Source organism: Camelus dromedarius, chromosome 9 (assembly GCF_036321535.1).
Source record: "Camelus dromedarius isolate mCamDro1 chromosome 9, mCamDro1.pat, whole genome shotgun sequence".
NCBI lineage: Eukaryota > Metazoa > Chordata > Mammalia > Artiodactyla > Camelidae > Camelus > Camelus dromedarius.
This window is the reverse complement of record NC_087444.1, coordinates 33,245,940-33,262,619: the sequence shown is the minus strand read 5'-3', so window position 1 is coordinate 33,262,619 and position 16,680 is coordinate 33,245,940. Positions and strand designations below refer to the sequence as shown.

The window sequence follows — 16,680 nt, the reverse complement described above, 5'->3', positions numbered from 1 at the left end:
TCGCTGTGTGTGCTTTAATGAACCTTAATATAATATTGAGGACATAATTCCTTCTCCTTACCAGGAAGTGTGTGATGAATTAGACAATGCTGCTGCAACAAACTTAGGCTGAAAAAAGGAGTACATTGCAAAAAATAGTATTAGTTAAACAAGGTCCTGCTGTATAGCAGAGGGAACTATATTTAATACCTTGTAATAACCTATAATGAAAAGGAATATATATATGTATAACTAAAGAAACACTATGCTGTATACCAGAAATTAACACAACATTGTAAACCGACTATACTTAAAAAAAAAAAAAAGTACTAGTAATAATTGCATAGATCATCCAGCATAACTGTCCTGTGCTCGGTTGCAGGTTCTGGAGCGTGAAGAGGCTTTGATAAAATTACAAGCAGACTTTGCTTCCTATACAGCCACCCACCGACATCCCCCTAGCTCCTCAGAAGACTGTGAAGATATCAAAAAGGTAGGAGAACTTTTGCTTATTTGTGCCTGGTGGGATTGGGCCACGTTGGGTTTGATTCTGGGTTTTCCTCCTTTTTTTTTTTAAGTTTTTATTACTATATTTTATATTCTACTTTATATTTTTGTGACCTTGGTCATTCCTGCCATGAGGATACTATATATAATGTATGACAAGCCCCCAAAGAGTGTGTCTGGCGGCATTAAATTTCAGAACTGAATTTTGGAATTGCAACCATCTCTTAACCCTTACAATGGGTTAAGGTGTCCAATGGTACTCCTAAACAAGACAGAGACTCCTGTTGGCGTGCTAGATTCAAAAGGACCATCCAGCCTTCTAGTTTCCAGCTGGAGTTGAAACGCAACAAATTTAGGGAAGATTATTAATTCAAATTCACTCCTTAAAAAAAAAAAACTCTTAACGTTTCAAAATTCAAAGCCATCTAAAAAGTCAATTCTAATAATGAATAAGCATTTAAATCTTGTTAACAAATTAAAACATAGTCAGAACTAGGTTAGGTTCCCTTCCAGACAAGGTCTTAACGTCAGTCATGCCTGAACTTGAGGTACAAGGCAAAGCAGGCCAGGCTGATGCTGAAGTAGTGGCAAAGGGGAGTGGCAGAGAGAGTCAGCACATATCAGCTATCTGAGGGATCCGTTAGCCAGGGGGGCAGAGACGCTTCTTTTTCCAGGACTTTCTGATCCCACCAAGTTTGGATAAACTTTGGAGTTTCTCCTTGGACATCTGTCAGTATTTATTTTAAAGGTCAGTTCCATGTTATTCACATGCTGACCTACAGCAACAGCTCACATACTTCATGGTTTTTTAATCTGAAAAATGTCTTTATTTCTCCCTTACTTTTTCATTTTTTATAGTGGTTAAAAATAGGTAACATTAAATTGACCATCTTAATCACTTTTAAGTGTACAGTTGGTTGTATTAAGTATATTTGCACTGTTGTGCAACAAATCTCTAAAACTTTTTCATCTTGCAAAACTGAAACTCTACCCAGTAAACAGAAATTCTTAACACTCCATTGTTTTAAATGGTACAGACTTCCTAAGAAACAGAATCCACTTAACCCCACCATTTTATATATCCTATCCAAAGCGTTCATGTTACGTGAATATTCTGTTAGGACTAGACCCCCACCTCATCACAGTTAGTGCCAGCAGTCCCCTCCTCCCGCAGCTGGCCTGGCACAGAGTAGGCCTTTGAGTCCCTGCAGGGCCCACCCCCTGGTCTTACGGAGATTGCCCTGTGTTTCCCCAGCTGTCTCCCTCTGTTTTCCTGCTGCAGCCTACCCTTCCTGTCAACTCTGAAATCACATAACTGTGTCCCTTGATGTCCAGTCAATGAATTACTCCTCCTCGGCCCCACATCCATGTTCTTCTGGTTACAGCCCCTTCCCCTCTTCTTCTGGGCAGAAGCCAAAGTTCTTGCTGAGTGACTGAGAGCCCCACGTGATATGCCTGCCCACAACATCCTCACCTCCTCTCCTCCTACTCTCCCCATCACTCACTCCACTCTAACCACAGGGCCTCCTCCATGTTCTCCACCCAGGGCCTTATCACCAGCTGGTCCCCGCCATCTGCAAAGCTCCTACCTCAACATGGCTCACACCCTAACCTCCAGCAAGTCCCTGCTCAGAGGCCACCTCCTCAGTGAGGCCAACTCATCCATCCTATTTAAACTTGCAACCTCACACCTGCACCCCTACCCCCTAGACCTTCATTCCCCTTTTACTATTCTGTTTCTTCTGTAGCACTTAACAATGCTTAATGTTTTCTGTGAGTCACTGCTTTATGCTCTTTGTCTGTCTCACCCCACCAGAAGGTCAGCTCCCTGGCGGCAAGGATTGGGGAGGGTGTGTGTGTGTTGATTACAGCACCCAGGACAGTGCATGGCACACAGTAAGTGCTTCATCAATGACACTGAGTGTAGCAGGGAGGAAGGGGTGGCTCCTTTTGTACACATTCCGTCCCACATGAGCGTGAGAAGTCTGTCATATCTTTTGTTTTTAACTCTAGTTTTCTAAATTGAGATATAATTGACATACCATGACACTCACCACTTAAAGTATACAGTCAGTGGTTTTTAGCACATTCACAAAGCTGGACAACATCACCACTAACTCCAGGACGTTTTCATCACTCTGAGAAGAAATCCGTATCCATGAGTAGTCACTGCCCATCCTCCCTCCCCCAGCCCCGGGCAACCACCACTCTACTGTACATCCCTCCGATTTGCCTGTTCTGGACCCTCAGCACTGGAGAATAGGGGACCCTCCCCCAGGTATTCACCCTGCCCTGCTCTTCTTCCCTCTCCCCAGATACTGAAGCACTTGCAAGAGCAGAAAGACAGCCAGTGCCTGCATGTAGAGGAGTACCAGAACCTCGTGAAGGATTTGCGCATGGAGCTAGAAGCAGTGTCGGAACAGAAGAAGAACATCATGAAGGGTAAAGGGTGGGCCGGTGGGCTGTGGCGGGGGCGCCAGGGAAGCCGGAGCCCTTCCCTGAGCAAGAAGTGCTCTGGCTCATCCCGCCGTAGACATGATGAAGCTGGAGCTGGACCTGCACGGGCTGCGTGAGGAGACTTCCGCCCACTTGGAGAGGAAGGAGAAGGAGGTCACCATCCTGCAACGGCGGCTGCAGGAGCTGCAGATGCAGTTCACTGAGACCCAAAAGCTTAGCTTGAAGAAAGACAAGGTAAGGCAAGGGCCGCCCTGGAAGCGCCCGCAGGGCCGGGGTGGGGCGTGGCCTCGGCACAGTGGGTCGTGCAGTTCTGCGCCCACCGCGACTGCTTGGGGAGCGCCCACCCGTGTGCAGTGAGGTTGCGGTTCTTCAGGCCCAGAAGCAGTTCTGAGCATTTCCTTGGAACTTCTCATAGCACACAAGTAAATCAATGTCAGGGGCCTTAGCAGAGATGTGAACTCTGTGTTCTTCCCCAGCCCCACAAGGTAGAGAGTTTGGGGCACATTTGCATTGTTCCCTTACGCTCCTGTTTATGCCTGATAGTAGAAAGAAAAGCTATAAAATAATATGTAGCCTTATTAAGAATTACAAGTGAATTTCAGTTTTTTAATTACAAATATCCTATGAACATGCATATCAGGTAGTTTGAAAATATAGTGGAGCTGTGTCCTAGAAGATCTGTAGTTTCCAACCTAAATCAAACTCCTAGAAAAGACTAAGAATGGAACCAAGGGCAGAAAGGCTCTGAAACCAGTGAACGATTTTGTAGTCAGCACTGTTCCAACTCTAAACTTTCATCAGAGCTAGTAGATGTAATCCAATTGATTGACTGGCTAGTCATTCAAACCTCCAGTTTCAAGATCTGGAGGTGATCTACCAGTCAAAAGGGAGGTCTTTGGAGAGATGGCGACAAGAAGCAAGGAGTGTGGATAAGCAGCTCTGAGTCACTCATATATTCATTCAACAAATATTTCTGAGCTCCTATGATACGCCAAGCATATCTTCTAGGCATTAAGAATATAATAAAGCATGCAACTTCCCTACCTTCATGGAGCTTACATTCTAGTCTGTGGAGTCAGACGACAAACAGGTAACAAACCTAATATATAATAAAATGTTCTATACTGATAAATTCCTAGAATATCTTGGTGGCTATTTTACCCAGAGTGGTCAGGGAAGGCCTCTTTGATAAGGAGATATTTGGGCAGAGATTTGAATGAAGTAAGGGGGCCACGCAGGCCAAGGTCTTGAAGAATATTCCAGGCAGAGGCAATATAGCAAGGGCAAGAGCCCTCAGGTGGGAGTCTGCTCAGAGTGTTCCAGGGGACAGCTGAAGCAGGGGTGGGATGGCAAGGGGTGAGACGGGACAGGTAGCCTAGGACCAGATCATGAGCATCCTGGGAGGTCATTGTAAGGACTTTGGCCTTTTCCTAAGTGAGATGCACCCAGTGGAGGGTTGTAACAGAAGCATAACAAGATCTCACTTGGATTTGTAGAAGCCCGTTTCTGGCTGCAGCATTGAGAATAGCCTGAGGGGAGGCAGGGAGCCCAGGTGGAGGCTGTTGCAGTATCCTGGCAAGGCAAGAGTAGATGACGGCTGGAGGAGGGCTCAAGACAATCTCTGACTTCGCCCTGCTGCTTCTCAGGTCTTTATCAGCATTAACACTTTGCTTTCCTCAGCTCCTCCAAGAGAAAGACGAAATGCTGCATGAGCTGGAGAAGGAACTGGCACAGGTTCAGAACAGCCTCGTAAAAAAGGAGATGGAGCTAGAGAAACAGCAACGCATGACAAATGAACTGGAAGTCGCCATCCAGGAGGCGAGGCAGGATAAGTGCATGGCGGAGTGTGGGCCGCTGCGAGCTGAGATTAAGAAGCTGAAGGACAGTCTGGAAGATGCCAAACATCAGCAGAAGCTGGCTGGTGAGGCCCCAGCCAGCGCTGTTCCCACACACTTCCAACCCACGGGGCCAGAGCTGCCCCCTCGTCTCTCCAAACAGCCATGTCCCTCTCCCTCTCCACACTCCCACCTCGTCGTGATCTCATTTCATCTCACAGTAGTGGGGACCACCTTGCAAGCTCCTCCTCTCACCCTAACCTCCCCTCCACCCCTTCTCCCCAAAGCCCCTCGCCACAGGGAGGACGGGGCTCTGGACCTGGCTTCTTTGCACCACAGTCCTCCCCACCTTCTCCAGGACCTCTGTCATGCCATTCACTTCTTCCTTCCCTGGTTTTTAACACTCTCTCTCCTTTTTTGGCCTCCAAACACCACCTCTTCTGCGCAGCTTGCAATGTGGGCTGTGTCCTTGCCCCTCTGCGGAAAGTGCTTTCTCACAGGTCACCAATAACTTCTTGCCTTCGGGTTGCTTTTGGGGTGATGAAAATGTCCTGGAATTAGATACTGATGGTTGGACAGCTGTGTGAGTATACCAGAAACCACTGCCCTGTATACTTTAAAAGGATAAATTTTATGTTATGTGAATGATGTATCAATTTGGGAAAAAAAAGATGGTCCAAAGCATGTCTTCCTTCCTCACCCTCCAATAAGTGTGTCCATTCTGTTGGCCCCCCACACCTCAAAGGTTGTTTCTTATCTTTGGAGATATAACAGGTCCCTTGTTCTTCCACAGATCTCACCATTGTTTCCTCTTTGCTCTCCTGCCCTGACTATGGTCATCCCTCACTAAGACTCTGCCCTCCCCCTTTCTCCTCCCCCTCTACAATCATTCTTGTTTCGCACCTCTGCTCCCTGTAGCTGCATTTCTCTGCAGGAGACTCCAATGCTGAGAGCCCCAGCCCTGACTTGGCACCAGTTGTCAATCTTGTCCTTAGAGACTAGCTCTACGTGGGCAACCCACCATGCCCACTAGCTCAGTATTCCCAAAGCTGAACCTATTCTCTTCCCTATTAAAAAAAAAATCCTTCTCCTTTCTTCCAGGTGTATAATTATTCCCGTAGTGACACCATCTTTCTTCCAGTATCCCAGGCTGGAAAAAAAATGGAAAGGAGAGTGATGTTTAAAGTAGAAACGATAATAGAAACTATAGGATGTGAGATTTTTGGTGTAGAGAAACTCCAGTAAGCAATTGAGTGTTTTTTCCTTCATATCCAGTGGTGGAGGCAAGGATGTAGGCTAAAAGGACATTGTAAGAAGTCTTTCTCCATTCTAATCCATTCCACTTTTCCTAACGCACTCTTTCCTTTATGCCAGCTGCCTGCTCAAGAACCCACGAAATCACATCTAAGCATTTCTCTCAGGCTCTCAACATCCTCCAAAGCCCACTCTAGTCCGTGTGCTTTCCCAACTCTGTCTTCCACTCTTCCTCCCCACTTTCCTTTCCAATTAAACTGGTCTCTTCCCATCCTCTTCCCACATGCCTTTGCATTCCCTTCACTGTGCATTTACTCTAATACCCCGGCCCTGAGAATTCCCTTCCTCCTCCTCCTTCTAAGGCCCAGTTTAGCTTCTGTTTCTTCATAAGTCCACCTCCCAACCCTGTACTCAACCACGTTGATCTTGCTTCCCGAGTTCACAGTCAGTGTGAGTTTAACACTACCGTGTTCCTATGTGGGATGAACCAGTTATAGCTCCATCACTAGACTCTAAACTCCATGAGAGTCAGGATTTGTCACATAAGAGACACTGAGAAATTTCTACTGATTTGTTTAATTTTAATCAAGAAGGTGTTCATGGCTGGTGGGTAATAGAAGACGGATAATTTAATAGAGCTCCTTAGGAGTGATAATGAAATAGAGAGATGAGGACAGATTGGAAACTGAAGTAGGTCACAAAATGAAGAAAGAGACTTTTTAACTCGTCTTATTTGAGAATCTGGACCTCACACATACTGCGTTCACACGTGAACATACCCACACCCAGGGTTATCTCCTGCCTTCTGCAGCTCAGCAAGCAGCCCAATATAAAGAAGAGGCCCTTCTGGCAAAGAATAACCTGGAGGATACACAGAGGAAACTGCAAAGCTGCCTTAGTCTGGAGAAGCAGAAGACAGAGACCATCCAGGAACTCCAGAGAGAACTTCAGAAGCTGCAGAAGGATTCCTTGATGGCTGGAGAGGAACTCGCACCCAGCAGGTACCACAGGTTCACCTCCAGGTAGAGGGTCTGTCCCTCATGAGCCGGTCAGGACACTGTGGGCACCTGCCCAGGAGTAGGGTAGCAAGCCCACAGTCCACTGACACAGACCTGAAGTCCATCCTCCTGCTATGCCATTTTGCTTTAGGAAACGGATAGAAGAGCTGACATCAGAACTCTATGAGGCCTTGAGGAAGGTTGAAAACTCAGAAAAGGAAAAGAAGCAGCTTCAGAAGACAGTGGCTGAGCAGGATATAAAACTGAATGACCTACTAGATCGTATAAATCTCATTCAACACCAGGTACAGAGGGCAAGTAGGCCACCAGCTTAAACATGTGCTCTGTTTAAGATTAAATGCATTGGTGTTTATTTGGGAATATGCTGCCACAAATCCATTGCAAACTAATTGTCCAGAACTTGTGTTAGAATGCTAAGCCAGCCAGTTAGCTCCAGTTCCCACAACCAATAATAAGCATTTTCAAGGGCTAAACTTAAAAATAGTCAAAAGAGTGGGGAGGGTGTAGCTCAGTGGTAGAGTACATGCGTAGCATGCATGAGGTCCTGGGTTCAATTCCCAGTACCTCTGTTAAAAAGCAAATAAATAAATAAACCTAATTACCTCCCCCCACCAAAAAAAAAAAAAAAAAAAAAAACAAAAAACACAGTCAAAGGACAATGTTGGTTTTTCTGGGGGAACTCAAAATCTATACTTCTCAGTCAATTTAAAGGCTTTGATTTCTGAATTATTGTTTTTGTGCTTTTCTAAAACGTTTTTATACTTTATTCAGAGAGGTTTTTGTTAGAGGTTTTTTTGTTTTGGGTTTTTTGTTTGTTTGGTTTTTTTTTGGTTTTTTTTTTTTTTTTGGTTGTGGGGAGGTAATTAAGTTTATTTATACATTTATTTTTTAAGTGGTGGTACTGGGGATTGAACCCAGGACCTTATGCATGCTAAGCATGCATTCTACCACTGAGCTATACCCTCCCCCTATTCATAGAGGTTTTTTTTGTATGGAAAGATTTGGTGAATAAGTGGGAACTGGATATAAAATAAATTGCTGTATCTAATTGAACAAATAAAAAATGTTACTGAACATAACAGGAAACTTTTTGTGATATATGCTAAATAATCAAGGCATTGTCCTCATATTTATTTCAGCCATTCCCTGTGCACAGTTGTCTGGTTTGGTTTTGGGTTTGGGTTTTTTTTTTTCTCAAAAAATATAGTGTCTAAGACTGTCTTTCAGCCCAGTGTTTATTTTCTCAGAACAGGGAACAAGCTGCCTCCAAAATCAATCTAGAAGAACAGCTTCAGGAGATAACCAGGTTGCTGGAGGAGAAACGGGAGCAGCTGAAAAAGAGCAAAGAACAGGAGGTTTTACTGGAGCAAGAGCTTGAGACATTTCAACAGGAAGAGAAAAAGAAAGAAAAGATGGTGAGGAAAATCTGGAAAGACTCAGGGTCATGAATCTAGGGCCAGACAAGAGCCCTGCCGGCCCTGGAGGGATATGGAGGCCAGAAGCCGTGGGTGCTCAGACCTCAGGGGAGAAGGGAGGGAAGGTGAGAAGGACAAGTGAGGAGGAGAGAGAAGGCCTGAGATACACAGGGTGCAGAATGCAGCTGTGTGTGAGGGTGGGAGGAGGGGCTCCGGCCGGAGCCTGAGGTCACACCTCCACTCTGGGCTTTATTCCTTAATGGGGGAGCAGTCAAAGGAGAATCTGAGAAAGCTGGAGGAGGAAAATGAGAATCTCAAATCACAGTTAAATCAATGTTCTACACACCTGGATTCCGCTCTCAGCAAACAAACCACCACCCAGCAAATCAACCAAGAGCTAAATAATAAGGTAAGTAGACAGAAACCCCAGTGAGGTGAGAAATTTGAACCCTGTGACCCATGACCTGAAACTGGCACCTAGTTCTCCTTCCCCACAGAAATGCAGCTAACTGCCCAGCCCATGTGCATCCAGGGCACCCGAGGCTCCACTTCCCTCCTGAAGTGGGATACGCTTTCAGCACCCACTTGCTGGCTAAGAAATATTTCTTCCACATGTGAAAGGTCTTATTTAGTATCTGGTGGAGCCACAAACCGTCTGGGCTTTGGCATCAAGTCTTCCAGAGTTGCATTTAGACCAGAGTTGAGTGAGCCCATTGTTTGGGGCAATTTGCTAGGGAACACTTCCAAAAGTAGTCCCAAAGCACAAAAATGGGATGGAAGGGGATGCGGTTATTTTTCATTATACAAGTAAAGACAACAGAAAGAAGTATATGTGCTCAAATTCAGGCATAATTTACTGACCGTCTACTTAAGTCCTTTGCATGCCTTCCATCTACTTTACTCCCAATAAGATACTATGAGCCTCAGTTTACAAAGGAAAGAAAGGCTGAGGCTGAGAGTAACTCATCAGTAAGTGATAGGATGGAGTGGGAGTTGAACCTGGATCATCTGGCCCTCACATCTAACCTCTTTTCCCTTCATCATGAATGGGAATACTTTCCCCAGCTGAATCCATTCCACTGTTCTGGGCAAGAAACAAATACAGCATCTTGATAGGTGGTCCCTTGAATTATAAATGAGAGTCCAAGCAGCTCTTATTCCTTCATAATAAAAAAAAAAAAGATCATCTTAAAATACTATGACTATTCTTATGTAAGAATAGCACTACCCAACAGAACTTTCTGCAATGATGAAAAAATTCTAAATTAGCTGCCTAATACTATATGCATTAGCCACACGTGGCTATTGAGTGCTTGAAATATGGCCTAGTATGGCTGAGGAACTGAATTTATAATTTTAATATTAACTAATTTTAGTTTTATTTAAATATTAATTGTCTCATGTGGCTAGTAGCTGCCACATTAAACAACAGAGGTCAGAGGCACTGATGTTTCGGAGTTTTGTCCCCTAGAGATATAAATCTCTCCTTTAGTGTGATCCAGAGTTGAGGTCTGAATTACTCAATCTCCAAGGAACTGCTCTAAGTTATTAATATAGGCCTGTTTTCAGTTTGCCAAAAGAAAAGTCATCAGAATTCCTTTGATGGGAATCAGGAGGCTGGAGCAGTTTGTGTGTGTGTAAGCATGTTCAACTTTTTTAAAACATGCCCTGCATATAATAGACTTTTTGAATCAATGGAAATAGCCATTAGAAAGAGGCTTAGTTCTGCGCTCAAAGATGCATATTCTTTTATCCATATTCCGTATTTCAATTTTAGACACACTGCTGCCAGAACTATATGTTCAATTCATCTCTAATATTGCCCAGTGCAATATTTCATTCAATCCAAACAAATCATTTAGTATATTGGCTGAGCACCTATTATGCGCCATGCCCTGAGCTACAGAGAGTGGGCCTATAGCGATGAAGAAAGCACACACGGTCCTGCTTTCCTGGTGCATCAAGTCTAGTGAATTATGTCAGAAACTGAGGCATAATGCATACAATTGAAATATTGTATCATGTCTTCTAACATAGAATTGGATTCCAGGTTAACCCCAATCCTAACCCTGACCATAAAACAATGAACTATTAACAGAAACCTTCCAGTTACAAATGCAGGACGCATGCTCGGCTGGCATGCATCAAAGGCTGCAGGTCTGTGAAAGGCTTTTTCATGTACTTGACATATCGTGGCCCAGTACTTCCAGTACTCGTCCTGGGGGCACATGCTAACTAGAAAGGAAGTGTGGGGAGAGGGATGCAGAAGAGCCTGAAACGGCAGCTCGTCCTCTCACAACAGGGAAATGAAGTGGGTGTTATCACAGACTGCTTGGCAGGTTAGTGCAGAGAGAAGAGAGATCAGTGCTTGTCCATATTCTGTGGACACAGAGAATGCCTCTATGGCCATGAACCGTGACAGTGATGTTCCCTCTCCCTAAAGATAGCTTCTCAGAAGGAGACCTTAGAGAGTCTGCAGAGTCAGCTGGACAAGGCTGTGCAGAAAGAGAAGCAATGCTACCAGACCATGGTCAGTAAAGACGTCTATGAGGAGTTATCCCGGAAGTCCGCCGCCTGCCAAGATGACCTAACGCAAGCCCTGGAGAAGGTGGGCTCCACCCCTTCATCTCCAGGGCTGTTTAATGTCCAAGTGATCCCAGTAGCAAGAGAGGTGCAAGAGTCACTTCCTGCATGACTGGCTGGCACCAAGGCCACCTGCAAACCCTTGCATGGGCTGGGATGCCTGTCCAGAGAAGGCCTGCTTCCCCTTAGTGAGGCTTTTCTGAGGAGGGGATAGAGGTCAAATCTAGCAAGTCTCTCTGTCCATGGGTGACTCAGGGGCAAGGTTTTCCCAAGACTTGGATTATCAGGGAAATTCATGCCCCATCCGTGTGCTGATCTTGTGGCTGATCAGTTCATAGAACTGGAAAGAGAAGAAATGGAAGAGGGGAAGGGGAAATGCAGAAAACTGACCATTGTCACTTCTTGCCCCTCTCCTAGATGCTAGGCAAGGTGACCAGGTGTCTGTGCCACCCTGGGCAGGGAGAGGGGAGGCTGGAGACATGGGACTGGAAACGTTCTCCTTTCAGGACTTAGCAGAGAGGGCCCAAGCGCCCTACAGCCACTCTTGCCCCCTTTGTCTTTACTAAAGCTCAATCATGCGACCTCAGAGACAAAGAGTCTGCACAGAAGCTTGGCACAGGCTCAAGACAGGAAAATGCAGCTGGAAGAGGAAATCATTGCTTATGAGGAGAGGATGAAAAAGCTCAACATGGAATTAAAAAAACTGCAGGGCTTCCAGCAGCAGAGTGAGCTAGAGGTGAGGAGCAGCCCGAGGCTTGGGCTGCTGTCCTGTTCAGGGCCCCAAGGTCTCTTGCACCCAGAACTATGGACTTGGTACAGAGCCATTCCCTCTGGCTTACGGGTTCCTTCCCTCTTGCTGGGCTCCGTGAGCTTCAGATGGAGGTGGCAATGATCAGGGCAGGGGTGCCCTCTGCTGACCACTGGAAATAAAATACCGCCTAACGAATCTCCCACAGGAGAGAAAGCGCCCTCCGGCCTTGTCTTGTGTCCTCCGGGGCCAGGGAGGCAAGCTGGGGTCTCCCTCCTCACTGTGCGCTCCCGAGCAGGTGCAGGCCTTCGACAAGAAGCTGGAGGATATGAGCAACCAGGTATTGCAGTGGCAGAAGCAGCACCAGAGCGACCTCAAGATGCTAGCCGCTAAAGAGGAGCAGCTCAGGGCGTTCCAGGAGGAAATGTGCGCCTTGAAAGAGAACCTCCTTGCGGATGAGAAGGAGGTAGGTGCTCCTCAGCTTCTGGTCACTTCCTCCCAGCCACCCCCTACCCCAGCACATCCCACAACCAACCACCTGGATGAGAGACAGCCTTCAGATGGGGGTGGGAGTGCCTGAGAGCAAGGAAAAGACACCCTTTCTATTCAGTACAAAGCAGGGTCTGGGTGGTCCAGGCCCACAGTGGCTGTCTCAACCCAGCCATCTTCCTGTGACTTTGTTAATAGAGATACTGAGCAGAACAAAGGTTTCATTCCAGAGGAGATAGAGGGCCATGTCCTGGTCAGGTACACCAGCAGCCCCTGACTTAGACAATCCACTGGTCAAGTCTCCCTCCAGAGCCCCTCCTGGCACTTTCAGTTACCCTGCAGTAGAACGGCTAAGAGCTCTTTGGGCATGCCCAGCTCTCTGAGCAGTGAAGTTTGTGGCAGGAGGCTGCAGAATATCTTGGGGTAGCCGCAGGGCCCTTGCCTGAATTAGAAAAAAAAATCATCCCTTCTACCAGATATTTTTGCTTCCACCTGTTAAAAAAAAAATGGCTTAACATACTGCTTTTTTTAGAACAAGTCACGTTAATACTTCTGACCTGAAAATCATTATTATAAGTGTACAAATCTACTTTGACTCTACTACAAATGGTGTCTGCTCAGAGATGTCACCATTGTGGCACTGCATTGCTGGAGATGGAGTCCTGCTATGGCAATTCCAATGCTGGCCTTGGGGTTGGACCGCAGAGTCAATGTTTCTTCTTGCAGGAAGAGAGAAGAGGCCTGATTCGGGAGCAGGGAGGTGATGGGTCTGTGCTCCCACCTCTTACTGTCTCATTTGCTTCTTGTACCAAAGCCCTGTTGCCTGCCCCAGCGGTCTGTGCCCAAAGACAACTGTAGGCTACACCGAGAGAATGATCAGATTATGTGCAACATGGAGCAGTGGGCAAAAGAGCAGAAGTAAGTAAGGAAGGAAACAGTGAGGCAGGGCCACAAGGGCTGGGCTTAGCTGACGAATCACCCATGTCCCAATGAATAGTGTCACACACACACACACACACACACACACACACACACACACACACTGCCCTCTCGGGAAACTGATCTAGTCTCAGCCCACACCCAAGGGTTGGGAGTAAGGTGGAGGGGCCTCACCCTTCAGGCAGGTTCAGAAAGGCCCGGCCCTTTAGAAGTGGAGCAGCTGCCTGATAGAAGGACTGCTTCTGTGGGTCAGATTTTCTCTTCCCCACCTCGTGTCCAGCTTCACTGCCTGGATCCCTTGAACACACCTGGGATCACAGTGATTTTGCACAGGGGTATGGAGAGGCCTCTTAATTTCCAGGTGCCAGGAAGGCTCTAGCTCTGGGGACTGGGTGGTGAGCAGGGGGTCTGGGCCCAGCAGAGGCCTTGCTGAGAACACCCAGTGACCTGTTCAGCCAACTCATGCTCTTGCTCACAGGGGCCTGGGGAACTCTTCTCTTGTGAATTTTATTATAGGATCGCCAATGAGAAACTAGGAAACAAGCTGCGTGAACAGGTCAAATATATTGCCAAGCTGACTGGTGAAAAGGAGTAAGTCATCCCATACCACCCTGGCTGTAGCTTGGGCCCCAAGGAGAGGGATCAGCCAGTAGCCAGGACTGGCCTTTTCATTGAATATGTGGAGAAAGACCCCCGAGTCCTGAATCTGTATCTATGTGACCTTGGAGTCACCACTTTACCTCTTTAGGCCTTAGTTTCCTCACCAACAATAATAAAGGGGGCCATCTCTATGCACCTCCCCACTGTCACCTTCTACAATTCTCAGAGGTCAAAAATGCTGAGAAGGAAACAGGCACTGAAAAGCAGACTGTGTTAGGGTAGTGGCTAAGCTGCAGTAACAGAGACCTCTCCAAGTGAGGGACACTGAACACAGAAGGAACATCTCTTTGAGGTGAGCAGTCCAGGTAGGTGGGGCCCTTCTGTCCCATGTGGTCACTGGGGGGCCTAGATTCCTTCTACGTGTGGCCTTGATTCACCCTCACCGTCAAAGCCGGGTCAGCACAGAGGATGGTACGGGAGGAATGTTGGCAGTTCAGGAACAGAGGCAAAGGTACAGATGTCTAAAACTGAGATTTCAGAGGTGGTATAGTAACAGGTCATGACAAGCTCCAGGGCTGTGTTTCCCAACCTTTTGTCGGGAACCCTTAGAAAATGACCACCTTTGGTTGGCACACTGGGAGGGTCTGGGATGGGGTTCCTTGTGACAGGTTTGACCGACCAGCAGCTGCCCCCAAACCCCCGACCCTGCTCCAAGGGCTGAGGTATCAGCACACCCGGGACCCATTCGTGAAGCCACAGTTATAAAGCTGTGTCCTGAGCCTGGACCTTCAGAGGGGGGCTGGCTTGAAAGAGAGGACAAGACCTTTGGAATTAGGTGGTCAAGGAACCAAGAGGCCAGGACTTGGATAAAAAGTACAGGATGTTGAAAGCATCATGGATGTTGGCAGGAGTGGGCCAGAGAAAGTGGCAGAGAGCCGGGAGTGAGGGCACGGTGAGGACCCACCTCCAGGCCCAGTGGCACGAGGAGTGTGGCCACGACATGAGGGCCAACAAGGGAAGGAATGTCTTTTCCACCAGCTAGGTTCATACAGAGTAAGAGGGCAAGGCATATGCCCAGAGAAGAAGTTGAGGGTGAATTCTGTATTTGCTTTCCTCTAGAAAAGAACACAAAATATTTCACTGGGACAAATACATTTTCAGAGAGAATTTAACTAAATGGTCAGAATCTGCAGGTAACAGAGCACTTCATGCTTTTTCTGATATTGTGCCAAGTTCCAGAAAGTTGTTTCACAGAGAACTCATTCTTGAGTTTGCTTGATCCTGTTTGAAGGAGCACCATCTTTTAATCCTAATAACAAGAGCTCAAGTAATATTTATTGCTTACCTAGGTGAGGCACTGTTTGCAGTCCATGTATTTACTTATTTAACTTCCATAAGATCTCACACGGTCAGTGCAATTATAATCCCCCATTTATGGTAGAAGAAAGAGAGGAACTAGGGCTACATAACTTGCCCATGGTCTCATGACCAGTAAGCGACAGAGTCAGAATTCCAACTCGGGAAGCCTGGTTCCAGAGCCCACTGTCACTCACTGCCCTCAACATGGTTTTTGAGAAGTAAGACTGTTGGTATTAACAGTTGCCATTTACTGAGCCAAAAGAGATATGTTCAGTTACCTCTCTCCTCACCTACATCAGAGCTACCATTTCCTCATCCATAAAATTGGGACAGATAACTGGGCCAAGCTCTCAGCAGAGCTGGGATCCCCTGTGCTCTCAACCTTTCAGCAGAGGGAGGAGAAAGAACTTGGGCTTCGGCCTCAGAACTGGGTGTGAGTGTTTCCAAAGCATGACTGTGAGAACCAAGGACTCATGATAAGAATTGTTCTGGCTCTTCTGACTCTTCAAATTTCTATCATTTGTCAAATGGATTTTTATATGAACCCCAGAAGGTGGGTCAGACTCAATTGTCCCCATCTAAGAAATAAGAAAACTGGCCCATAGCTGGCAGGACACAGTGGGTCAGGAGTGAGTCTGGTTGTGAGTCCACCCCAACCCCAGGCCGGGGCTCCTTCCAGGGTACGCAGGCAGGCCTCCATTTCCACAGAACCTGTGTGAGAGCACCAGCTCTGGAAGGAACTGGGCGTCCACGGAGATGAAGCAGACCAAACACCCACCTGTCCTCCCCTCTCCTTCCCCAGCCACCTCCACAATGTAATGGTCCACCTGCAGCAGGAGAACAAGAAACTGAAGAATGAAATAGAGGAGAAGAAGCTGAAAGCCGGGTCCTCAAGAGTGCACACCAAAGCTCTGTGCCCGAGCAAAACAGACTCCACGTCAAGGGGGAAAGTGTATGGCACCTTGGGCTGGAGGGGGATAACCCAGGATGTGAGCCAAAGAATGGACATCACCAAGTTTTGGGGGGTACCCCACTGCTCAGGTATGTCCACCATGTGGCTTTTGCTTATTACTGTGATGTCTTTCTTGGTCCAGTGGGTCAAAAAAAATTGGCATGATACTGTTTTTTAAGAAATCACTGGATTGGAAATTCAAATAGAGAAAAGAAAACAGATCTTTTGCTTAGCTACTCTGAACTAGAGATCATTGTCTTCTCTGTAAAGGGAGAAGGCGAGTGAATTAAGGCTCATTCTGATCTAAGAATCTTTGATGATACCCAGAAGCCTCCTATCTCAGACTTACCCCTTCCCCTGACCCAGTCCCTCTGGGGAAGTATGGGGACAAGTGGGGAACTGGCCGAACAGGCATCTTCCTCCTGTAATGTGTTCTGGAAACCTCACAAGAACGCCCTGGTCCCATGCACAGCCTGGGTCCGTGGCTACCTTTTCTGCTACCTATAATAGGACACCACATTATCCCCGAGGGATGAAGTCACCT

At 46.8% G+C, this 16,680-nt stretch overlaps 1 protein-coding gene across 1 annotated transcript in view; it reads left to right on the top strand.

Annotated features, from left to right (window-relative positions):
* The window catches only part of PMFBP1 (polyamine modulated factor 1 binding protein 1), a 172,282-nt gene that overhangs the window by 152,552 nt on the left and 3,050 nt on the right, over positions 1–16,680 (top strand). The window contains exons 14-27 of the mRNA XM_031458165.2: positions 362–472; positions 2,802–2,928; positions 3,020–3,177; positions 4,624–4,864; positions 6,844–7,033; positions 7,182–7,335; positions 8,299–8,466; positions 8,738–8,875; positions 10,910–11,074; positions 11,618–11,785; positions 12,096–12,263; positions 13,101–13,204; positions 13,742–13,816; positions 15,987–16,225. Coding sequence (XP_031314025.2) covers positions 362–472; positions 2,802–2,928; positions 3,020–3,177; positions 4,624–4,864; positions 6,844–7,033; positions 7,182–7,335; positions 8,299–8,466; positions 8,738–8,875; positions 10,910–11,074; positions 11,618–11,785; positions 12,096–12,263; positions 13,101–13,204; positions 13,742–13,816; positions 15,987–16,225 — 2,206 coding nt within the window. The remainder of the gene's footprint in view (positions 1–361; positions 473–2,801; positions 2,929–3,019; positions 3,178–4,623; positions 4,865–6,843; positions 7,034–7,181; positions 7,336–8,298; positions 8,467–8,737; positions 8,876–10,909; positions 11,075–11,617; positions 11,786–12,095; positions 12,264–13,100; positions 13,205–13,741; positions 13,817–15,986; positions 16,226–16,680) is intronic.